At 38.7% G+C, this 25,729-nt stretch overlaps 1 protein-coding gene across 8 annotated transcripts in view; it reads left to right on the forward strand.

The window, feature by feature from the left end:
- Positions 1-25,729, forward strand: part of LOC105487153 (centriolin) — a 96,167-nt gene that overhangs the window by 36,000 nt on the left and 34,438 nt on the right. For 5 of the 8 annotated variants that reach the window (XM_011750473.3, XM_011750480.3, XM_011750476.3 and 2 more), the window contains exons 12-19: positions 428-622; positions 5,922-6,075; positions 8,101-8,321; positions 18,563-18,739; positions 21,321-21,455; positions 23,415-23,560; positions 24,148-24,355; positions 24,857-25,036. In XM_011750473.3, the coding sequence (XP_011748775.2) occupies positions 428-622; positions 5,922-6,075; positions 8,101-8,321; positions 18,563-18,739; positions 21,321-21,455; positions 23,415-23,560; positions 24,148-24,355; positions 24,857-25,036 (1,416 nt within the window). Of the gene's footprint in view, positions 1-427; positions 623-1,451; positions 3,947-5,921; positions 6,076-8,100; positions 8,322-18,562; positions 18,740-21,320; positions 21,456-23,414; positions 23,561-24,147; positions 24,356-24,856; positions 25,037-25,729 lie in introns of those variants that run through there. The other 3 variants (XM_011750477.3, XM_024794569.2, XM_011750481.3) reach the window with 3 other exon arrangements.

The following is a 25,729-nucleotide window of genomic DNA, read 5'->3' on the forward strand; positions in this document are numbered from 1 at the left end:
TCCATGATTCAGTTTCCTTATCTATAAAATTGGGATAATTATACTTTTTACCTTTTATGTTTTGAGGATTAGATTAAAGGATATAAAGAGTTTAGAACAGTGCATGGCCCATAGTAAGTGCTATATGAAGCCAGCTATTATTAATACTATGTTTATTATTAATAATTTACAAGTTGCCTATACTATTATAGAATGACAACTTATGTGTGCTTGCTATTAATAGTTTTCATAAACTTTTTAAAGTATGATTTTCTACATATAATAAGCATAAAAGTATAAAATATGCATGGAGTGCTTAGATAACTCCCACATTTTACTTTTATTTTTAAAAAACTGATAGAACATAGAATACTTATTAAAGACATTGTCTTAATAAATCAATGTTGTTCTTCTCTGTTAATTATATATTGGGGTTTGGGGAGATTAGATTTCAGAAGCAGGGAAGGACCTTCTTTACAAGCAGTTGAGTGGTAGACTACAACTTGTAAATAAATTACGCCAGGAAGCTCTGGATCTAGAACTGCAGATGGAAAAGCAAAAGCAGGAAATTGCCGAAAAGCAGAAGGAGATTAAGGACCTGCAAATAGCCATAGATAGCCTGGATTCCAAAGACCCAAAACATGTGAGTAAATTAAGAAATTTTTTGTTCTCCCTACATATTACATGTCTCATCATTGTTAGCATCAGAGTCCAGAGTCCTTTCTGAAAGTCTGTTTTAGTTTCATGTACAAATTTAAGTGATATACATATACAGTCAGCCCTCCATATCCATGGGTTCTGCATCTGTGGATTTAACCAACTGCAGATCACATATATTAGGAAAAAAAGGATGGTTTTATCTGTACTGAACATGTGCAGACTTTTTTTCCCTTGTCATTATTCTGTAAACAAGACAGTATAACAACTAGTCACATAGCATTTATACTGTATTAGGTATTATAAGTAATCTAGAGATGATTTTAATATATAAGAGGATGTCCATAGGTTAAATACAAATATTATGCCATTTTATAGAAGGGAACTTGAGCATCAGTGGATCTTGGTATCTGCAGGGAATCCTGGGACCAATCCCCCATGGATACCGAAGGAAAACTGTACATATATGTGTGTATATATAATGTATGTATGTGTATATGTATGTGTGTTATATATAAATATATGTGTATATATACACACACACATACATATATATATGGAATGTGTATGTTTAAAACAAAACAACCTAGGGCTTGAAGAGAAGGTGGCTTTCAGTAAATGATGGCCACATGGCATAATTATTTATTTTTAAGTGGTTGAATTTCATTGCATTGCAGAGCAAGAGAGATTTGCTCTCTCCCTCCTTTCCTTTTTTTCATCTTTCTTTCTTTTTTTTTTTTTTCTCCTTCTTTTTCTTTTTGCTCTGTTGTCAGGCTGGAGTGCAATGGCACAATCTTGGCTCACTGCAACCTCCGCCTCCCAGGTTCAAGTGATTCTTCTGCCTTAGCCTCCCGAGTAGCTGGGACTACAGGCACCAACCACCATGCCTGGCTAATTTTTGTATTTTTAGTAGAGACAAGGTTTCACCATGTTGGCCAGGATGGTCTCGATCTCCTGACCTCGTGATCCACCCACTTTAGCCTCCCAGAGTGCTGGGATTATAGGCGTGCGCCACCACGCCCAGCTAATTTTTGTATTTTTAGTAGAGAGGGGGTTTCTCCATGTTGGTCAGGCTGGTCTTGAACTCCTGACCTTCTGATCCGCCTGCCTTGGCCTCCCAAAGTGCTAGGATTACAGGCATGAGCCACCACGTCCAGCCCTTCATCTTTCTTAAGAGCAGAAGAAGCTGAAGGGGGTTCCGAGTCCTTTTTCTACCTCTTCTATTTAATCCTTTATGCAAATATTCCACTGAAGGTATTTGTTTTTTCATATTGTTTTGTTTTGTCCTTAAAAAAGGAAACATTTCTCTGGAATGTTTCTTCCTGAGATATGACTAGATATGGTCAGGTGGCTGGATACGGCCAAGCCCTTGTCTCTGTCTCTACTCTTTGTACTAATTGCTTATATTTTAGCTAATACTCCTAAAATACAAGGAAAAATATCTTCTATGTATTTTCCTGGTATACCTTGAATAATAGGGTTTTTTTTTTTTTTTTTAAGAACTCTAAGATCTCTGGATTAATAGAAATCATAGAATTTAACATAGTGAGGATATTGTAATTGCTTTAGTACTTGACAAGTTATTTAACTATTCCTTTAAGCATTTTAGTACAATATCATATATATTTTTTGTGGGCCAGCTAATTTCGATAAAGGATAACCTTATGACAGATATAAGGTCTTTTCTAACAAAAGCCTAAAAATTGAAACCAAAGTATTAACATTGAAACCAAAAGTAGTCTTGATTATTTTAAATAATTTTAAGGGAAAATGGGGTATTTTAAGTAATGTATAATGTGGTCAATAATATCTTACTTTATTGAATGTATTTGTTCAATCTCACCCATGTAAGGCCCTTGAAGACATGAACTGTATCCTACGGGTATCTGTATTCCCAGGGACCAACCAGCCCTGTGTTTATGAATGCTTGCATCATGGAAGGGAGGAAGGAAGCAGCTTATAAATCCTACCCAAAACTCCTTTGCTTCCCCTTCCAGTTTTGTGATCTGTGAGTCTAATTAGTAGCTGGATTATGTGTTTGCTTTCAACAAATGACTGTTATATTTCTGGCGGACAGAGAGTTCAGTTCCCACTGGATTTCTGTAGAGAATTATATATAGAAAGGCGGTAAATGAGACATGGGAATGGTATCCAAGTTTTAAAGTTAGCTAAAATCAACCTGTGCAGTGGGGATGAAACATACAAACCAGATTTGAATTTCCTTTTTAATTTTATTAAAACTGCTAATAGTTCTTAAGTTTGCAGCCGTAGTCCCAGCATCAGAGGACATCTCTTTTAAGTTTATCCAGAGGGAACATCGTTTTCTGATTCACAAAGTTTCATATTGGCTAGTGTTTGGCATCCCATTTTAGGCTACAAAATGTGAGCCTTTAAGCAGAAGAGAAATAATCAAGAGTGGGATGCCTGCATATTTTTCTATAGATATAGGTAGACTTTTATGTAATTAATTTTTATGTAATTAGATGAACTATCTTTCTGAATAGCCAATAGAATTTAAAAGTAAAAGCTTAACTTTGATGAGAAATCATAGAAAACAAACATATTAAGTGCCCACAATGTGTCGTACATTGTGCTGTATTTTACATGTTCTGGTGAGGAACTTTATTCACATCTAGCCATTTTTCTTTCAATTTGAAGAGGATGAAAATGTGATATAGAAATATTAAGTGATTTGCCCCCAAGTCATTGTTTTAGAAAGAGGTGGAGCCCTTGCTTATGCTACCACAATGACCCTCTCCTCACAAAGCGATTAAAGGTCTAAATAGATTATTTTTAAATTAGCTCAGAACTAAGCCTAGGCAGGTTTTCAGCAAATATAAGCATTTAACGAGGTTTCAAATTCACAGACTATTGTAGTTATGAAATTATTCATACAAGCACAAATTATCACTGGAGCAAACATAATGAAGATTTGTATTGTGTTTCTCTGATTGGTAAATGCCCCATTGGAAGCAAAAGTTAACTGTTCGCTAGAGGGAACGAGCTGTAGTGATCTGTTGCAAAGTTTGGGCGTGATTGGCCCCCGGGAGCTTCCTGTGTTATGATTTAACTCGCGGAGGGTGGGGCCTGCCCGCAGAGGCTGCTGGTGATTGGATGGGCAGGGCCGCCGCTCACTTTTGGACAAGAATGTGGTTTGAGCCTCTGCGAAGTTACAGAGGCTCGGAGGCGCTTGCGAAAATGTGGCTGTCAGAGAGGGAAGTGCACATGAATTTGAAGACAGCATTAGAAAGTGTTCCGCCCACAGTTTCTCTGTTCTCAGCGGCTCAGTTTTAACAGGATAAATTTTAAGGTATGATCATTTTTTCTCTCTGTGTGCAAAGGACTTAAAAGGAGGAGGAGTCAGAGATGTAAGTTCCTGTTTTTACAATAACTCTTTTGTGAGCTCCTCGGTGATGTAAATCGCAGAATCTACTTTTGTTCCCCTGTATTTAATGTACACCATTGGCATATTGAATCAGATTTTTATCCTGCATATAAAGGTTTCGCTGGAATTTTTAATGGTGAATTTTAAAGATTTATTGATATGAGTGTAGTCTTTTAAGAAATTATTTCTTGAGCCATAAAAATCCGAAATTTACTTAGAATGTAAGCTGTTATATGTAGTTAACTTTTCAGAAAGATTTCAAATGGGTATTTTGGGAGTGTAGGGAAAAGAGTTTGCAAAATACCATAAAGCTTTACCGGTAGTAAATTTAAAACCTTCCAATTAAGCTGCCATTCTTTTGTTCATCAGAAATGAAAAGATGTTTTTTCTTGTATTTGGGGTAAGCAAATACATAAAATTGAGAAATATTATTTTATCATCACATGGGTCTTAGACTTGAGATCATTGGTGTTCATTTTTCTGATACAGTTCCCTCTTTCAATAACGTTGTCTTCATTTATTGTTGTATTCCTCTCATCCTGTGGGTACCAACTTAAGAGTCATGAAGGCGTGAGTGGGAGGGCAAAGGTTCTCTGGGGAATTATTTTGTCTTCATATGAACAGTTGCCTCACGTGCAAGTCATTTGATGGATCTGAAATTCAGTTTTCTCATGTTTAAAAGCAAGGGTTAGACTAGATTATTGGCTCTTGATTTGCTTTCCCTAGCACACCTGAGAAATACAATACACTCTTTTCAGTTAACAGCAGTTCCCTAATGCCATGACTTAAGGGTGCGGGAGGGTGTGTGGGTATGTGAAAGCTCTGTTTTCCACCATGGGGAAGTCTAGTGGTAGACAGGTATACCTCCTTAGGACCCTCCATTTTGAGACTTACCGGGCTAAGTGGTCTTTGAGGTCCCTGTCAACTCTCAGTTTATTGAAAAGCCAAATGTTTCTTTGTATAAGAGATTGAAAGTAAATTTGAATTTCAAGTATTTTATTTCATGCCTCTATTTTCTTCTAAGAAACCTTTTTTAAAAAGTACACTTAATTTTTTTTATTAAAAAGGCATTACTTATCTACTATAAAAGTTTTTTAAATATAAAAATACTCATTACAAAAGGAAAAAAATCCCCATGTAATCCTTCCACCCAGGTATAATTCTTGTTAACATTTTGGGATGTAGTTTTTAAGTCTTTTTATAGATATATGCCATAACTAACTAACTTTGGAAACCTTTTTTAAAAGACACATTTTAGGCTGGGCACGGTGGCTCATGCCTGTTATCCCAGCGATTTGGGAGGCCAAGGCTGACAGATCACTTGAGGTCAGGAGTTCGAGATCAGCCTGGCCAACATGGTGAAACCCCTGTCTCTACTAAAAAAAAGCAACAAAAAACAAAAACAAACAAACAAAAACCCGAGTGTGGTGGCCCCCACCTGTAGTCCCAGCTTCTTGGGAGGCCGAGGCAGGAGAATTGCTTGAACCCGGGAGGTGGAGGTTGCAGTGAGCTGAGATTGTGCCTCTGCGCTCCAGCCTGGGGGACGGAGTGAGACTCCATCTCAAAAAAAAAAAAGAAAGAAAAAAAAGAGAGACACACAATTTAATGCAATGCAAATAACACTGACCTACCTAGCTGTGCCCTTGGAAAAACCACTTAACCTTTTTGATCCTCAGTTTTCTCACCTGTAAAGTAGAAATGATTTCCATATCAACTTATCTTGAAGTTTAAATGAAAACTACCCATGTGAAAACAATATAGGGCCTGACACAAAATAGTGCAAATTATTATATTTATTTTCTATTCTTCGTTTAAAAATGTTGTTAAGGATTATTCTTTTTAAAGGAGTTTAAGGAACTTGGAGTTTTGTTTTGTTTTTTTTTTTTGTTTTTTAATTCAGTCCCATATGAAGGCTCAAAAGAGGGGTAAAGAACAACAGCTTGACATTATGAACAAGCAGTACAAACAACTTGAAAGTCGTTTGGATGAGATACTTTCTAGAATTGCTAAGGAAACGGAAGAGATTAAGGACCTTGAACAACAACTTACTGAAGGTAAGAATTTCAGTGTGATTTAGGGTAAATCAGTTTTATTACTAGTGAAAGGAACATTATAAAGACAAGCATTAATCCAGATAGTAGCTAAATACAGTTCACCTATTAGTACTAGTATTTGATAGGGAAATATTTACAGGATACCCAAAAGTATTTAATGCAATTTTAAGAGTTTTGTTTTTGTTTTGTTTTGTGGCATTGATGCCTAGTGAGTCAGGTCATTCCAGTCAGTAGGCCAGAAGTCAGTACATGATCATGATAAGCTCTGGCATGTGATTGTCTATGGCATAAAATCCATTCAGGAGCAAAGCACCCATTGGCATCAGGGAATTCAGTGTCTGGTTATAAGAAGAAAGAGTTTTAGGATCTACTTTTGCAATGCAGATTTAAAATGTGACATATCCATAATAGTGGAAAAGGAAGACAATAGGCCATAGTGGTTTTTACACATAGGGCTCAGTGTAAAAAGATCCTACTCCTTGTTTTGCTACTATCAGCTGTGTCACCTTGGACAAGTTGTTTTTATCTCAATTATTAGTTGTTGGGAGAATTAAATTAGATAGTATTCATAGGCCAGGAGTGGTGGCTCATGCCCGTAATCCTAGCACTTTGGGAGGCTGAGGTGGGCAGATCACTTGAGCCCAGGAGTTCAAGACCAGCATGGGCAACATGGCGAAACCCCAACTCTACAAAAAAAAAATAAATTAATTTAAAAAAGCCAGGTGTAGTAGTACACGTGCCTGTGGCCCCATCTGCTTGGGAGGCTGAGGGTGGAGGATCACCTGAGCTCAGGGAGGTTGAGGCTACAGTGAGCCGTGATTGTGCCACTGCACTCCAGCCTGGGTGACAGAGTGAAACTTTGAGGAAAAAAAAAAAAGAAGAAGAGAGAGAGAGTGTTCATAAAGTTCCTGGCACATAGTGTGTATCCAGTACTGTACATGGGGAGTGTGTGTGTGTTTTAAGTCTTTAGGTTACACGTTTATGTTGCCAGTCTTGGATTCATCTTTATTATTGGTTTCCACTTACCTAGGTCTTTCTCAGACTTGCCCAAGGCTCTTTCTGACTTAATTTTAAAGTTCTAAATTATCTCCTAGATCTTTGTGAGCCTGGAAACACCCAAAAGACACAACAAAATGGTAGTGCAAAGATTGGGAACAAGAACCATTATATAATATTAGATACGTTACTTGGACATGGGTACTGAACATCTTCCCCTATCAAAGCCCAAAGAGAGTGCCATAATTAAGAACTGGCCATTCAAGACACCCTCACTCTGGTCATTCTGGCCATGGTGATTGGTTCAAAGATAAATTTATGGCCCTAGCTAAGCTAATGGGGGCATTCTCTGGGACTTTTTCAGAATTATCTATTAATATGATAATATACTGAGTGATTATGTTATATGTATTTAGCAGCACGAACTCACAGTTTTGCTACATATTTTTTATTTTATTTGGAAATTAAACTTTTTTTTTTTTTTTTTGAGATGGAGCCTCACTCTGTCACCCAGGCTGGAGTGCAGTGGCCTGATCTCGGCTCACTGCAGCCTCTGCCTCCTGGGTTCAAGTGATTCTCCTGTCTCAGCCTCGTGAGTAGCAGGGACTACAGGCACGTGCCACCATGCCCGGCTAAATTTTTTTGTATTTTTAATAGAGATGGAGTTTCACTGTATTAGCCAGGATGGTCTCAATCTCCTGACCTCATGATCCTCCCGCCTCGGCCTCCCAGAGTGCTGGGATTGCAGGCTTGAACCACTGCACCTGGGCGAAATTAAACTTTTTACAGCATGAATCAGGTATTTTACAAGCATAGCCCCTAAATATACTATTTTTATTTTATACCTGCTTAATAGTCCTGTACTATCTATAATAGGAAGAAAATTTAACATTATGTTTTGAAAAAGAAAAATGATAGGAAATAATTGAAAGCTTAGAATTTCACTCTTGGCTAATAACAAAATGCTGATGAGACAATGCTACAGTACTTTAAAAAGATATATTATTACCCTTTTTGCATCTTGCTTAGGCCAGATAGCAGCAAACGAAGCCCTGAAGAAGGATTTAGAAGGTGTCATCAGTGGGTTGCAAGAATACCTGGGGACCATTAAAGGCCAGGCAACTCAGGCCCAGAATGAGTGCAGAAAGCTGCAGGATGAGAAAGAGACGTTGTTGCAGAGATTGACAGAAGTCGAGCAGGAGAGAGACCAACTGGAAATAGTTGCCATGGATGCAGAAAATATGAGGAAGGTATGATTTTTTTCCTGCCTATTTTCCTTAGCTTCATAAGTAGATAATGTCCAAATTAAGTTAGTTGGAGGAGTTAACAGTACATTTTTAAGTGGGAAAAAGTATTAGTGGCTATATGGTGATTTTTTTCTTTTAAAAGTTGGGCTTTTTTTTTTCTTGTTTAGCTGTGATACATTTGGAGTTATTTTTTCTTTGCTCAGAAAAGGAAGATTATTTAGGCTGCATTTCTATCCCTGAAAGGTATTGTTGCCAAATAACTCTAAAGAATATGAAATGGTAGCTATTACAAATACTGTATTAAATGTTCATATTTTATTTGTGCTGCAAAATTGAGCACAGAATGTTTTTTCTTATTCTTGTGGTTACTAGATAATTTTAACATTATTTTATAGCTAACAAGACGGACATACTGTTTTAAATTATACCCTTATGAACCTGATTTGTTGCCCATTCTTTTGGAGATTTCCCTTGCGCTATTTTAGTTGTTTGGAAAATGTTATCATATGTGAGAACCAGAGATTTCCAAACTTCTTGCTCAGTAGAGCTGGCTCCAGAAATTGAATTAATATATTTTAATATTATGAAATATCTCAGGCATATTTAAAAAATCACAAATAATATTTAACATCATGTACTCACAACTCAGCTTAAGAAATAAAACATTATAGATATATTTGAAATCCTCTGTCTACTCCTTTCCAGAAGTAACAAAGTTCTGAATATGGTTATTATTTCCCTGCACCTCTATTCTTTTATCATATACGTAAACATCCGTAAGCAATATATAGTATTTTCCATGATTTTAAGACTTACACAAAATGTATCATAATGTACATATTTGGCCACTTTCTTTCTTCATGTTTATGTCTTTTTTATTTTTGTTTTTGAGACGAAGTTTCACTCTTGTTGCCCAGGCTGGAGTGCAATGGCGAGATCTCGGCTTACTGCAACCTCTGCCTCCTGGGTTCAGGTGATTCTCCTGCCTCAGCCTCTCGAGTAGCTGAGATTACAGGCATTCACCACCATGCCCGGCCTATTTTGTATTTTTAGTAGAGACAGGGTTTCTCCATGTTGATCAGGCTGGTCTCAAACTCCCGACCTCAGGTGATCTGCCCACCTTGGCCTCCCAAAGTGCTGGGATTACAGGTGTGAGGCATGGTGCCTGGCCTATGTTTTGCAGAATTATGCACTCTGATAGGTGCAGTTCTACTTTGTTCATTTTTACTGATATATGTACCATCCTGCTTTATGGACATACCACAAATTTATTATTTATTCGTTCTCTTTTTGGGGGACATTTAGGTGATTTCTAGTCGTATGCTATTGCAAACAATGCTGAGCATAACATTCTTGCACACATCTTGAACACAGGGGGACTATGCTCAGAAACAGAACTGTGGGTCAGAGAATATGTTCATCCTTAATTAAGTTCAGTAGATATTGTCAAATTACTTTTCATAGTGAGTTTATCAGCTTCTACTCCCACCAGCAATGTGAGGGCTACCATTCTGCCACATTCTTGCCAACCCTGTAGTGTTGTCCAACTTTTTTTTAAAGCTTTTATTTTGAAATAACTTCAAACTTGCAGGAAAGTTGCAAGAGGAATACAAATAACTCACATTTGCCTTTCACTCAGAGTCACCAATTACTATTTTAACACATTTGCTTTATCTCCTCATGTAATTTTTACATGATTTTATATACTTTTTTGTTATTATTATACTTTAAGTTTTAGGGTACATGCAGATTTGTTACATAGGTATACACATGTTTCACATTGGTTTCCTGCACCAATTAACTCGTCATTTACATTAGGTATTTCTCCCAATGCTATCCCTCCCCCCCACTCCCCCACCCCATGATAGGCCCCAGGATTTGATGTTCCCTGCCCTGTGTCCAAGTGTTTTCATTGCTCAGTTCCCACCTATGAGTGAGAACAGGTGGTGTTTGGTTTTCTGTCCTTGTGATAGTTTGCTAAGAATGATGGTTTCTAGCTGCATCCATGTCCCTGCAAAGGACGTGAACTCATCCTTTTTCATGACTGTATAGTATTCCATGGTGTATATGTGCCACATTTTCTTAATCCAGTCTATCATTGATGGACATTTAGGTTGGTTCCAAGTTTTTGCTATTGTGAATAGTGCCACAATAAACATATGTGTGCATGTGTCTTTATAGTAGCATGATTTATAATCCTTTGGGTATATACGCAGTAATGGGATGGCTGGGTCAAATGGTATTTCTAGTTCTAGATTCCCTGAGGAAACGCCACACTGTCTTCCACAATGGTTGAACTAGTTTACACTCCCACCAACAGTGTAAAAGTGTTCCTATTTCTCCACATCCTCCCCAGCATGTTGTTTCCTGACTTTTTAATGATCACTATTCTCAGTGGTGTGAAATGGTATCTCATTGTGATTTTGATTTGCATTTCTCTGATGATCAGTGATGATGAGCATTTTTTCATGTGTCTGTTGGCTGCATAAATGTGTTCTTTTGAGAAGTGTCTCTTCATATCCTTTGCCCACTTTTTGATGGGTTTGTTTGTTTCTTGTAAATTTGTTTAAGTTCTTTGTAGATTCTAGATATTAGCCCTTTGTCGGATGGGTAGATTGCAAAAATTTTCTCCCATTCTGTAGGTTGCTATTCACTCTGATGGTAGTTTCTTTTGCTGTGCAGAAGCTCTTTAGTTTAATTAGATCCCATTTATCAATTTTGGCTTTTGTTGCCATTCCTTATGGTGTTTTAGTCATGAAGTCCTTGCCCATGCCTGTGTCCTTAATGGTATTGCCTAGGTTTTCTTCTAGGGTTTTTATGGTTTTAGGTCTAACATTTAAGTCTTTAATCCATCTTGAATTAATTTTTGTATAAAATGTAAGGAAGAGATCCAGTTTCAGCTTTCTACATATGGCTAGCCAGTTTTCCCAGCACGATTTATTAAATAGGGAACCCTTTCCCCATTTCTTGTTTTTGTCAGGTTTGTCAAAAATCAGATGGCTATAGATGTGTGGTGGTATTTATTTCTGAGGCTTCTGTTCTGTTCCATTGGTCTATATATCTGTTTTGGTACCATACCACGCTGTTTTGGTTACTGTAGCATTGTAGTATAGTTTGAAGTCAGGTAGCGTGATACCTCCAGCTTTGTCCTTTTTGCTTAGGATTGTCTTGGCAATGTGGTCTCTTTTTTGGTTCCGTATGAACTTTAAAGTAGTTTTTTTCCAATTCTGTGAAGAAAGTCATTGGTAGCTTGATGGGAATGGCATTGAATCTATAAATTACCTTGGGCAGTATGGCCATTTTCACGATATTGATTCTTCCTATCCATGAGCATGGAATGTTCTTCCATTTGTTTGTGTCCTCTTTTATTTCGTCAAACAGTGGTTTGTAGTTCTTGAAGAGGTCCTTCACATCCCTTGTAAGTTGGATTCCTATGTATTTTATTCTCTTTGTAGCAATTGTGAATGGGAGTTCATTCATGATTTGGCTCTCTGTTTGTCTGTTGTTGGTGTATAGGAATGCTTGTGATTTTTGCACATTGATTTTGTATCTTGAGACTTTGCTGAAGTTGCTTATCAGCTTAAGGAGATTTTGGGCTGAGACGATGGGGTTTTCTACATATACAATCATGTCATCTGCAAATGAGACAATTTGACTTCTTCTCTTCCTAAGTCTCTTCCTAATTGACTTCTTCTCTTCCTAATTAGGAAGAGAAAGAGAATTTCTTTCCCTTGCCGTGGCCAGAACTTCCAACACTATGTTGAATAGGAGTAGTGAGAGAGGGCATCCCTGTCTTGTGCCAGTTTTCAAAGGGAATGCTTCCAGTTTTTGCCCATTCGATATGATATTGGCTGTGGGTTTGTCATAAATAACTTTTATTATTTTGAGATACATTCCGTCAATACCTACTTTACTGAGAGTTTTCAGCATGAAGGGCTGTTGAAGTTTGTTGAAGGCCTTTTCTGCATCTATTGAGATAATCGTGTGGTTTTTGTCATTGGTTCTGGTTATGTGATGAATTATGTTTATTGATTTCTGTATGTTGAACCAGCCTTGCATCCCAGGGATGAAGCCAACTTGATCGTGGTGGATAAGCTTTTTAATGTGCTGCTGGATTCAGGTTGCCAGTATTTTATTGAGGATTTTCACATCAGTGTTCATCAGGGATATTGGTCTAAAATTCTCTTTTTTTGTTGTGTCTCTGCCAGGCTTTGGTATCAGGATGATGCTGGACTCATAAAATGAGTTAGGGAGGGTTCCATATTCATTGGAATAGTTTCAGAAGGAATGGTACCAGCTCCTCTTTGTACCTCTGGTAGAAATCAGCTGTGACTCTGTCTGGTCCTGGACATTTTTTGGTTGGTAGGCTATTAATTATCACCTCAATTTCAGAGCCTGTTATTGGTCTATTCAGAGATTCAGCTTCTTCCTGGTTTAGTCTTGGGAGAGTGTATGTGTCCAGGAATTTATCCATTTCTTCTAGATTTTCTAGTTTATTTGCATGGAGGTGTTTATAGTATTCTCTGATGGTAGTTTCTATTTCTGTGGGATTGGTGGTGATACCCTCTTTATCATTTTTTATTGTGTCTATTTGATTCTTCCCTTTTTTCTTCTTTATTAGTCTTGCTAGTAGTCTATCTATTTTGTTGATCTTTTCAAAAAACCAGCTCCTGGATTCATTGATTTTTTTTGAAGGGTTTTTTGTGTCTCTATCTCCTTCAGTTCAGCTCTGATCTTAGTTGTTTCTTGCCTTCTGCTAGCTTTTGAATGTGTTTGCTCTTTCGTCTCTAGTTCTTTTGTGATGTTAGAGTGTCAGTTTTAGATCTTTCCTGCTTTCTCTTGTGGGCATTTAGTGCTATGCATTTCCCTTTACACACTGCTTTAAATGTATCCCAGAGATTCCGGTACGTTGTGTCTGTTTTCATTGGTTTCAAAGAACATCTTTATTTCTGCCTTCATTTCGTTATGTACCCAGCAGTCATTCAGGAGCAGGTTGTTCAGTTTCCATGTAGTTGTGTGGTTTTGAGTGAGTTTCTTAATCCTGAGTTATAATTTAATTGCACTGTGGTCTGAGAGACAGTTTGTTGTGATCTCTATTCTTTTCCATTTGCTGAGGAGTACTTTACTTCCAACTATGTGGTCAATTTTGGATTAAGTGCGATGTGGTGCTGAGAAGAATGTATATTCTGTTAATTTGGGGTGGAGAATTCTGTAGATGTCTATTAGGTCCACTTGATGCAGAGCTGAGTTCAAGTCCTGGATATCCTTGTTAACTTTCTGTCTTGTTGATCTAATATTGACAGTGGGGTGTTAAAATCTCCCATTATTATTGTGTGGGAGTCTAAGTCTCTTTGTAGGTCTCTAAGGACTTGCTTTATGAATCTGAGTTATCCTGTATTGTGTGCATATATATTTAGGATAGTTAGCTCTTCTTGTTGAATTGATCCCTTTACCATTATGTAGTGGCCTTCTTTGTCTCTTTTGATTTTTGTTGGTTTAAAGTCTGTTTTATCTGAGACTAGAATTGCAGCCCCTGCTTTTTTTGCCTTCCGTTTGCTTGGTAGATCTTCCTCTATCCCTTTATTTTGAGCCTGTGTGTGTCTCTGCACGTGAGATGGGTCTCCTGAATAAAGCACACGGATGGGTCTTGACTCTTTATCCAATTTGCCAGTCTGTGTCTTTTAATTGGAAGCATTTAGCCCATTTACATTTAAGGTTAATATTGTTATGTGTGGATTTGATCCTGTCGTTATGATGCTAGCTGGTTATTTTGTCTGTTGGTTGATGCAGTTTCTTCCTAGCATCGATGGTCTTTACAGTTTGGCATGCTTTTGCAGTGGCTGGTACTGGTTGTTCCTTTCCATGTGTAGTGCTTCCTTCAGGAGCTCTTGTAAGGCAGGCCTGATGGTGACAAAATCTCTCAGCATTTGCTTGTCTGTAAAGGATTTTATTTCTCCTTCAGTCATGAAGCTTAGTTTGGCTGGATATGAAATTCTGGGTTGAAAATTATTTTCTTTTAAGAATGTTGAATATTGGCCCCCACTCTCTTCTGGCTTGTAGAGTTTCTGCCAAGAGGTCTGCTGTTAGTCTGATGGGCTTCCCTTTGTGGGTAACCCAACCTTTCTCGCTGACTGCCCTTAACATTTTTTCCTTCATTTCAGCCTTGGAGAATCTGACAATTATATGTCTTGGGGTTGCTCTTCTCGAGGAGTACCTTTGTAGTGTTCTCTGTATTTCCTGAATTTGAATGTTGGCCTGCCTTGCTAGGTTGGGGAAGTTCTCCTGGATAATATCCTGCAAAGTGTTTTCCAACTTGGTTCCATTCTCCCCATCACTTTCAGGTACACCATTCAAACGTAGATTTGGTCTTTTCACATAGTCCCATGTTTCTTGGAGGCTTTGTTCATTTCTTTTTACTCTTTTTTCTCTAAACTTCTCTTCTTGCTTTATTTCATTAATTCGATCTTCAATCACTGATACCCTTTCTTCCACTTGATCAAATTGGCTATTGAAGCTTGTGCATGCATCACATAGTTCTCATGCCATGGTTTTTCAGCTCCATCAGATCATTTAAGGTCTTCTCTACACGGTTTATTCTAGTTAGCTATTCATGTAATCTTTTTTCAAGGTTTTTAGCTTCCTTGCGATGGGTTCAAACATCCTCCTTTAGCTTGGAGAAGTTTGTTATTATCGACCTTCTAAAGCCTATTTCTGTCAGCTCATCAAAGTCATTCTCCATCCGGCTTTGTTCTGTTGCTGGTGAGGAGCTGCGATCTTTTGGAGGAGAAGAGGTGCTCTGGTTTTTAGAATTTTCAGCTTTTCTGCTCTGGTTTCTCCCCATCTTTGTGGTTTTATCTACCTTTCGTCTTTGATGTTGGTGACCTCCAGATGGGGTTTTCGTGTGGATGTCCTTTTTGTTAATGTTGATGCTGTTCCTTTCTGTTTGTTAATTTTCCTTCTAACAGTCAGGTCCCTCAGCTGCAGGTCTGTTGGAATTTGCTGGAGGTCCACTCCAGACCCTGTTTGCCTGGGTATCACCAGCAGAGGCTGCAGAAGAGCAAATATTGCTGCCTGATCCTTCCTCTGGAAGCTTCTTCCCAGAGGGGCACCCACCTGTATGAGGTGTCAGTTGGCCCCTACTGGGAGGTATCTCCCAGTTAGGCTACATGGGGGTCAGGGACCCACTTGAGGCAGTCTGTCCGTTCTCTGAGCTCAAACACTGCGCTGGGAAAACCACTCCTCTCTTCAGAGCTGTCCGACAGGGACGTTTGAGTCTGCAGAAGTTTCTGCTGCCTTTTGTTCAGCTATGCCCTGCCCCCAGAAGTGGAGTCTACATGTGGAGGCAGAGGCCTTGCTGAGCTGTGGTGGATTCCACCCAGTTCGAGCTTCCTGGCTGCTTTGTTTACCTACTCAAGCCTCAGCAATGGTGGACGCCCCTCTCCCTGCCAGGCTGCTGCCTTGCAGTGGATCTCAGAGTGCTGAACTAGCAGTGAGCAAGGCTCTGTGGGCGTGGGACCCGCCAAGCCAGGTGTAGGATATGATCTCCTGGTGTTTTATTTGCTAAGACCATTAGAAAAGCACAGTATTTGGGTGGGAGTGTCCTGTTTTTCCAGGTACCATCTTCTGTGAAGGTACAGCTTCCCTTGGCTAGGAAAGGGAAATCCCCCGACCCTTTGCACTTCCTGGGTGAGGCGATGCCCCGCCCTGCTTCGGGTTGCCCTCCGTGGGCTGCACCCACTGCCCAACTAGTCCCAGTGAGATGAACCAGTTACCTCACTTGGAAATGCAGAAATCACCTGTTGTCTGCGTTGATCATGCTGGGAGCTGCAGACCAAGCTGTTCCTTTTTGGCCATCTTGGAACGGGATTCAATTTTATACACATTTTTATACAGATTTTTTTTCCTGAACCATTTGAAAATCAGTTGTAGACATCATGCTCCTTTGCTCCTAAATATTTCAGTTTATATTTCCTAAGAACAAGGACATTTTCTAACATTAACACAGAATAATTATCAAATTTAGGAAATTCAGTATTTTATCAGACTTCATGTTTGCCAGTCTGCTGAGCTTTAAAGGCCTTCTTTCCATTTTTCTATTGTGAAGATGTTTACAGTTATAAGAAAGTTGAAAGAATAGTTTGGTGAACATCTGTGAACCCTCTTGCATTCAATAAATATTTTGATGTATTTTCTCTTTCTCACAGACACATACTTTTTTCCTTTGCTCATTAGAAAGTTGCAGATATCATAACATCATCCCTTCAACACACATCTTTTTAAGAGCATTTTCCCTCATCACTACAATATCATTATTACACCTAAGGAAATTGACGGTAATTCCCTAATGTCCTCTAATGTCTTTTTTTTTTTTTTTTTTTTTTGAGACGGAGTCTTGCTCTGTCACCAGGCTGGAGTGCAGTGGTGCGATCTTGGCTCACTGCAACCTTCACCTCCTGGGTTCAAGCGATTCCCCTGCCTCAGCCTCCTAAGTAGCTGGGACTACAGGTGCGTGCCACCAAATTAGCCCGGCTAATTTTTTTTTTTTTTTTTTTTTTTGTATTTTAGTAGAGGTGGGTTTCACCATGTTGGCCAGTATGGTCTCAATCTCCTGACTTCGAGCTCCACCTGCTTTGGCCTCCCAAAGTGCTGGGATTACAGGCATGAGCCACCGTGCCTGGCCCTAATGTCCTCTAATATCTGAACCGTATTCAGATTTTCTTTGTTGTCCCAAGAATATATATATATGTGTGTGTGTGTGTGTGTGTGTGTGTGTGTGTGCAGGTGCGTGTGTAAAATCCAAGCTGGTATTCCCTAGATTGAACCACATTCTGGGTTTGACTGATTGTTTCCTCATGGTTTGTTTAACTTGTATCTCTATGTTCTATGTAAAATAGTATCTTAAGTTAACTGCGTTTTCCCCGATTACTGGAGAGGCTGATCACCTTTCATTTGCTGTTCAGGTTTCCTCTTCAGTGAATTCCCTATTCATATTCTTTACCTGTTTTTTGTTGAATTGTCTTTGCCTTTTCTTAAAGATTTGTAGGAATTCTTTACATATTCTGGATAATAATCTTTTTTTTTTTTTTTTTTGAGACGGAGTCTTGCTCTGTCACCCAGGCTGGAGTGCAGTGGCCGGATCTCAGCTCACTGCAAGCTCCGCCTCCTGGGTTTACGCCGTTCTCCTGCCTCAGCCTCCCGAGTAGCTGGGACTACAGGCGCCCGCCACCTCGCCCGGCTAGTTTTTTTGTATTTTTTAGTAGAGACGGGGTTTCACCGTGTTAGCCGGGATCGTCTCTCGATCTCCTGGCCTCGTGATCCGCCCGTCTCGGCCTCCCAAAGTGCTGGGATTACAGGCTTGAGCCACCGCGCCCGGCCGATAATAATCTTTGGTTGGTTATATGTAGTATCTACATTTCAAACAAGCAGCCCAAATAATTGAGTTGCCAAGTGGTTTTTGGACAGCTCTTTTTAGAAGTTCTCATCATACTATCCTCCTCTTTAAACTATAATAGTTTGATCCCAAGTAAATAGATGAAAGAGGTAATGTTTAATCACAAAATACAAATGGACTAAAATGAATCAGAACCATGGTATGCTAATAAATATGTACTTATATTCTTGTTAGCACTCATTTAAGGTACTCTTATCGTCCTTAATATTAGAGAGTGCCAGTCCCATTTTGTTCTTCTGATAAATGAACATGCTATGGTTTAATAGAAAGAGTATGGGCTTTGGAGTCAGAGATCTACATTTATATCCTGACTATCCTTTTTCTAGCTACATAGCCCTATGCAATTTACTTAGATATTCATTCTACAGTTCCTCATCTGTAAAACTGCAAGTTGCCTTACACAGTGATTGTGAAGATACAATGAATAATGAATACGAAAACATTTTGTCCAACATCAGATGAAAAATAGGCATTAAATCTTATCCTACTCTTTTTTTCCCTTCCTTTCTCCCTCCTTATGTTTTTAGACTCGTAAGTATCACAGAACTGGTCCCTTTGAAAAACAGTATGTTGGTAGCTTACTGACTTTCCTGATTACATTTAGCCAAGGCTTTGTTTTCCAACCAGGATATGCACAGTCTGAGGCTTCATGATATTGCTACTGAAAACTTTGTGGCAGGCAGCAGTAGCTGGCCAGCGTTTGGTTTACAGTGCTCAAGTTACTTATAATGCCTTGCAGATGCTTAAGCAGCATAGTGAGGGTTCCATAGTTAAACCCACTGTATCTTTCTAGGGGCTTGCAGAGCTAGAAAGTGCCCTCCAGGAGCAGCATGAGGTGAATGCATCTTTGCAGCAGACCCAGGGAGATCTCAGTGCCTATGAAGCTGAGCTAGAGGCTCGGCTAAACCTAAGAGATACTGAAGCCAGCCAGCTCAAGGAAGAGTTGGAAAAAGTAACAAGACTAACCCAGGTAAGTAGGAGCATAAAGCCAACTAGAAACTAAGTACCCTGTGCCTTAAGATATCATCCTTCTTTTATTTATGTCTTAATTTAAAGTTAAGCGTTTTTTCATACCATGTATATGGAGTGATGAGAAAGGCAGAATTTTGGAGTCAGACATTCCGAGTGCTAATAACTACCCCTGTGTGAACATGGGCAAATCAGTTCATAGCTCTGAGCCTCCCAGCCTTTTCCTCCTCTGTAAAATGGCTTATGGGGAAGATAAATGAGAGAAATGACATGAAAGCACCTGACATCGATACTCAATAAATGCTAGTTTGTTTTTCCTTCTTAGAACAGGTTTAAGAGACTTTTTTTTTTTTTTTTTTTTTTGAGACGGAATCTTGCTCTGTTGCTAGGCTGGAGTGCAGTGATGTGATGTCGACTCTCTGCAACCTCCGCCTCCTGGGTTCAAGCGATTCTCCTGCCTCAGCCTCCTACGTAGCTGGGACTACAGGTGTGTGCCACCATGCCTGGCTAATTTTTTGTATGTTAGTAGAGATGGGGTTTCACCATGTTGGTCAGGCTGGTCTACAAACTCCCCACCTCAGGTGATCTGCCCACCTCAGCCTCCCAAAGTGCTGGGATTACAGGCATGGGCCACCGCGCTCGGCCGAGACCTCTTTTAGGTTGATGGTAAGTTGTAGTTTGCTGTCTCCTTTCAGGGTTGGCTGAAAGATCCACTAGTTTAAATTGTACTTGCAAGTTACAGAAAACATATCCAATAAATATTTATTGATTGGCCATTGAGGGCCAGGTGCTGTGGATTCTCTAGGGAAAGCACAGACATGGTCACCATCCTGTGGAGCTGACAGATCTCTGATTGGTAAACTTTAGTCCAGCAGGTGAAACAGGTGTGGAAGAAAGAAAGAGACAGGATTCTTTGGCCAAGGAGGAAGTAGTCAGGGAAGATCACCCTACAGAAATGATGTTTCAGCTGATGACTGATGGATGAGTAGGATTTGGCCATGCAGAGGGGACAGGGTGAAAGGGGTAAAGGTAAGGTATGTGTATTCTAGGCAGAGAGGTGAGGAGAGAGAGCATATAGTAAGTACATTTGAAGTGCTGAAAGTATGCCTCCAGGATGCCAGGAGCAGGGAGAGGAGTGAGGAAAGAGAACGAGAGGTAAAGGCAGAGGGGCAGGCAGAGGCCAGTTGTAATGTATTCTTTATCAGATTAAAAATACAATTTATTAGCCAGATGAGCTGCATCTTCTTTCAGGAAGCCACTTCAACCTTTCCTTTCTGCCTGCTGAAAATCTGGGTTCAGGACTCCAGTTTGGTTTTCCTATAACCTGTGCACAGTAAAGGTATTTATCATGCATATGATGATCATCTGTTTAGATGCTCCTAGATGATCTGTTTGTTTTACCCCAGCTAGACTCAGAGCTCAGTGAATGCCCAGATTGTATCTGTTTGTTTCTGTTTTTTTAGTGCCTGGCATATGAGAAGTGTCAATACGTGCTTATTTGATAAAAATGAAATAAGAGATTTTGAATCTCAGGAATGTATGTAAAAAATAATTCATATAATTAGAAAATGAACTAGAAATATATCTGGTTTATTATAGTAATTATGTATATTCCTTTACTTATGAGATATCAGATCATCACTTGACAGTTGTCAGGATTGTATTTCTCAAGAGTGCTAAGTTTTGTAGAAGTATAATTGACAAGATTAGAGTCTCAGAAATTAGGAGGTTTTAGGAAAACAATTAAAATAACAGTAAATATTTTTAAATAATAATAAATAAAATAAAATTTCTAGGTGGCATTTTCCTTCATAAATTCTCCTCTTCAAGCCAGACTGTACTAGCTTGAAATACATTGTCCTTTGTACTTTGATTGTCTTTTATTTTCTTCTCAGAAGTCTTGACAAAATTATTTTAAGAGCCTGGCCTTTTCACTGATTCACTTGGTATTGAAAGGGACATTCCCCCTTCCTCAGCACCAAGACTGCCAGGATTGGTCTTCAAACCACACTGAGAATATGAAACATAACAGGTCTTCTGTCTCTGATCTGAAGATCTGCAGGTCTCTGATTGGTAAACTTTAGTTACATGAACTCCCTTGTGATGCTCGATAAGTACAGATTCCTTGGCCCCACCCACCCTAGAGATTCTGATCCAGAATCTCTTTTCTGAGATAGAGGTTAGGTGTCTGCATTTTTAACAGGCATACCTAGTGTTGATACAGGTTTTTTGAGGACCACAGTTTGAGAAATACTAGTCTAAGGGAAAGAAGAGCAATAATTGTTGGATCACTTGCACAACTTTTAAAGGTAGGTGCTTCGGCCCACACCTGAAGATTCTGATTTGTTGTATTTGGGCTGACCTGATTCCGATGCTTACTCCTTCTTAAGTGTTAATAATAGTTTAAGGATTGTGTGAAAAAATTATCTTTGGTTTTTAAATTTGGGAGTACAAACATAAAATTGAGTTGTAAAACTATAGCTAGCCAGGGATTGTGTGTATATGTAAATTTATTTGTGCCTTTTAAAATAATAAATTATTGCTGTTTTATACTTTCATGTCATTGCTTCGTATGGTGACAGTTAGAACAATCAGCCCTTCAAGCAGAACTTGAGAAGGAAAGGCAAGCCCTCAAGAATGCCCTTGGAAAAGCCCAGTTCTCAGAAGAAAAGGAGCAAGAGAACAGTGAGCTCCATGCAAAACTTAAACACCTGCAGGTAGAGATTTGTTGTTTTAGAATACATTCTTACACAGAACACCCAAAGATGACGATATCTTTAGTCAGGCACTTAGCAACCTGCTCTAACATGTAGTAAGCAACTTGAATTACTAGACAAAAGGGAGCAGAACTTTTGAGCTCCACTCTGGGTGGAGCAGCACCATAGCCCCTATTCTCTTGTGACCATTGTTTTAAAATTGTTATTTGTGAATCTCCTTTTGTTTTTATGATGGTGCAAAGAGATAGAGGCAGTGTCAGTAGTAAACAATATACTGTGTAAACTCATGGGCAAAAGCAGTATCTTGCATTTCTTCTAAAAGTAGATTTGTCACCAGACCGAACTAAAATGATCAGATTGGTGCATTCCTCTTCCGCTGAAATATCTTTGTAATTATCCAGGAATTTAACTAGAGTGGGTTGCAGTGGGATTTCTTATGTGTAAACAGTTTTCACAGTCCTCTTCTCGGAAAGGATGCTATTAAAAATGTAATCATTTTTTGTTTGTGGGAATGTATGTCAACATATGTATAGCTGTTCTCACAGTAATCTGCTGAACAAACTGCAGGAAAAACAGGTGGATAGGATTTTTCTGATAATTAAACTCTCAAAGAAGACAGATGTCCGAACAAACAAGTACCTGAATCATCACTCAGGTCTCCAAATCTGTGAGGCTGGGGGCCTCTTGGCTAGCTGAGATGGTAGCTGTTATCACCAGAAATAAAAGGGCAGAGTTTATGTGGCTTGGAGGAAGGGTTCCAAAAAAAAACCATGTAGGGGAATTTGAGAGAAATAAGACTAAGCTCACGCAAAAGTTCTTCTTCTAACACTTCAAATGTTTGTTCCTTGAAGTTTAAAGAAATCTAATAACCTAGAATTTAATTTTTACTGCTCTCAGTTCCACTTCTGAAGCAAATATAAAAGATACACATGTTTTTCATTACTATGTGAGGTGTGTGTGTGTGTTGGGTCTTCCTTGAGTTATCATTTTCCATTTTTAGTATAGAAATTTTCATATAACATAAAAACAGAATACTTATGACCCTTTATTTACCCATTGCCCAACCTAAACAGTTGTCAACATTCATTGTTTCATTTTGTCCACCTCTTTTGTTGCTGGAATATTTTAAAGAAAAATTTTATACATCTTTCTTTCACCTGCAAATACTTAAGTGTACATATCTTACAGAAAAGGACTAATATATATTCTTCAGGGGACTTCTCCAAAGTAGAAAGTGAAGTCAGCTTTCTAGAATGCTTACACGTGTTGTGGGACTAAGTTAGAACTAGATTCTTTGGTTACTTGGTCAGCTAACCTCCTGAGTACAAGTTAAACCCACTCTACAATTCTTTGTCAGAAATCATTTAGTTGCAATGAACCAAAACCTACTCACAGGAGCTCAAGAAAGGAGATAGCTTGCTAGGAACTAGAGCTGCTCCACCTCTGATGTTGATATAGGGGCTTTCTCATTTCTCTTTTTCAATCTCTCCGAGCATTGTTTATGGCCCAGCATAGACCCCAGCCCTGAGCTGACATATTTTCAAGTCCAACATTTATATAGACTTGCTGTACTGAATCTTGTTTCAAATTATGGAGAGAATGAGAACCTGTTTTCTGGCTAGTTGATGTGTTGACTGGCCTCAAGTCAGATGATCTGTGGCCAGGATTAGATAGTACTACAGAAAGGGCTGCCTTGGGGCAATTTTATAGATAAAGAGGACTCCAGATGGAACAGGCACTTGAAAACATATTAATTGCATTCTAAATTCTTCATTTCAGTTAACATTGTTACACTGAGTTTGAAGTAGAGTACTCATAGGGAAATTTTAGGAATTTCTTTTTACTTGAAAGAGGCATTGTCTGAATTTAGTTCTGTGGTCTAGATATGTTTGTTAGTTCGTTAGTAGTGAAAATATGCTGTCATGTAATAGATAATCCCTATTTCATCCCCCTCCATAGGATGACAATAATCTGTTAAAACAGCAACTTAAAGATTTCCAGAATCACCTTAACCATGTGGTTGATGGTTTGGTTCGTCCAGAAGAAGTGGCAGCTCGTGTGGATGAGCTAAGAAGAAAACTGAAATTAGGAGCTGGGGAAATGAAGTAAGGAAAAAGCAAGACCTCCAAGACTAGAGTGGGCCTCACAACTTGGGAGTTGTGAGTGTGAGGTTCCATGATAAACTCACCTTTCTAAGTTCTGTTAATGGCAAATTTCTTTTGTAAGGTTCTCCGTATAATGTTTTCATGACTGAGACAGAAGATTATTTAATTTTAATTGTCTGCCACTGATAGTTTTTACATTTTGGATCTTTTTTTTTTTTGGTATTTAAGGGTAATTTTTGGTATTTAAGAGTTTTTTTTTCTTGAAAGTTAATTATATATGGTCAGGAAGTAGAGTCACATTATACATTTTAAATAGAGAAGAAACATCAAAAGAAAACATAATTATTTCAAATATATGAAATGGACATTTATTTTTGGAGCAAATATTGTTAGCCTCATGTGAGCCTATGGTTTCAGAGTGGTGGCAGTCATTTGATAAAACAATAATTTGCACTTAGGAGATGGTCAGTAAATTGCTATAGATTGACACCAGTCCCTCCACACAGCTTTTTACTCGAGCTAATGTTAATAGCATGTTTGCATCAAAAATTAAATGTCACATTTATACCATTTTTCCTCCTCGCTAGCATCCATAGTCCTTCAGATGTCTTAGGGAAAAGTCTTGCTGATTTACAGAAACAATTCAGTGAAATTCTTGCACACTCCCAGTGGGAAAGAGATGAAGCACAAGTTAGAGAAAGAAAACTCCAAGAAGAAATGGCTCTGCAGCAAGAGAAACTGGCAACTGGACAAGAAGAGTTCAGGCAGGCCTGTGAGAGAGCCCTGGAAGCAAGAGTAAGAAAAGGACAAGAGGCACCTGGAGGGAAGTGTTTGGCAAATATTAATGTTTTCCAGCAAATTACAATGCTTCCTTTGTCATGTAAATACAACAGAATTGTTGTTATTTTCACTTATAACAAGTCAAGCTGGGTGTGACTAAAACTCAACCCTGAATGTGGTTATTATGTCAAAGTCAGGCTTGTTTGTGACATTGTGTTTTCCTTGATTTGGAAGCAAAGGCAAGTTATTTTATAATAGGCAGGTAAATAATGCCACATTCCTAGAGTATGGTGTGTTGCCAGAATCTGGTATTTTTTGATGTGATGATTTTAATGAAGAGGCAAACATTCAAATGACTCCTAGAGATCGTTCAAGATAAAACCATTCCTGACAACTCGTTAGTAAATAATTAAGTTACAGCCTATAGTAAAATGGGTGATAATTCATAAAAAGTTTTAATTTTTCTTAAAACATATTTTGCCTAAAAATCATTCTTGAAATCTTATTTCTTCACAGATTAATTTTGATAAGAGACAACATGAAGCGAGAATCCAGCAACTGGAGAATGAAATTCACTATTTGCAAGAAAATCTAAAAAGTATGGAGGAAATCCAAGGCCTTACAGATCTCCAACTTCAGGAAGCTGATGAAGAGAAGGAGAGAATTCTGGCCCAACTCCGAGAGTTAGAGAAAAAGGTAGGGAAGGCTTGGAAAATGAGACACATAAGTGCCTGCTGGCAGTGCTCTGCCCCCTGGCAGCTAGGTCAGCTGAGACGGGTGCGATCTGTAGTCACCTCTGGCTACATTGCTGGCACAGTGCTGAACCTGACCTGGGTGGGACCTGGATGCATGTCATTGAATCAAGAGCCTAAGACCAGGTGTCATGGTAGATGGAAACAAGAGAATTGAGAATGTAAGAAGTGACTTTCGAGTTAATTAGGTGGTACTTAACAAGTGATATTGGGAGGAGTTTGACTCCTTTGAAACCTCTTGTCCAATTGGACACATCCATGGAAAGTTACTTTTAAACTCCTCATCATCCTTTCTAATACCCCTGCCTCTCTTTGATGGCTTTTCTCCATTCCACCTCAACCATCTACTCCCATTGTCACATTCTGGACTTTGTCAAGTTTAAAAATTGCACCCACCTCTGAAATCACAAACTGAAGAGTCTTGCTCTGATCATAACCACTTATCTTGCTGGCATCCACACACTAAAAATTTCTCAACCTTATTGAGCTTCCAGTTCAATAGCCTCACCCCGACCTTTGCTATCTGTTAAGCCCTTGTCTTTACTTTCTTACTTGTCCAACTTAAATTTTGTGGTCTACCAGCTATAACTTTTTTTTTTTCCTCTACAAATATCCTTAAGTCCCTTGTCCTTTTCTA

Source organism: Macaca nemestrina, chromosome 14 (assembly GCF_043159975.1).
Source record: "Macaca nemestrina isolate mMacNem1 chromosome 14, mMacNem.hap1, whole genome shotgun sequence".
NCBI lineage: Eukaryota > Metazoa > Chordata > Mammalia > Primates > Cercopithecidae > Macaca > Macaca nemestrina.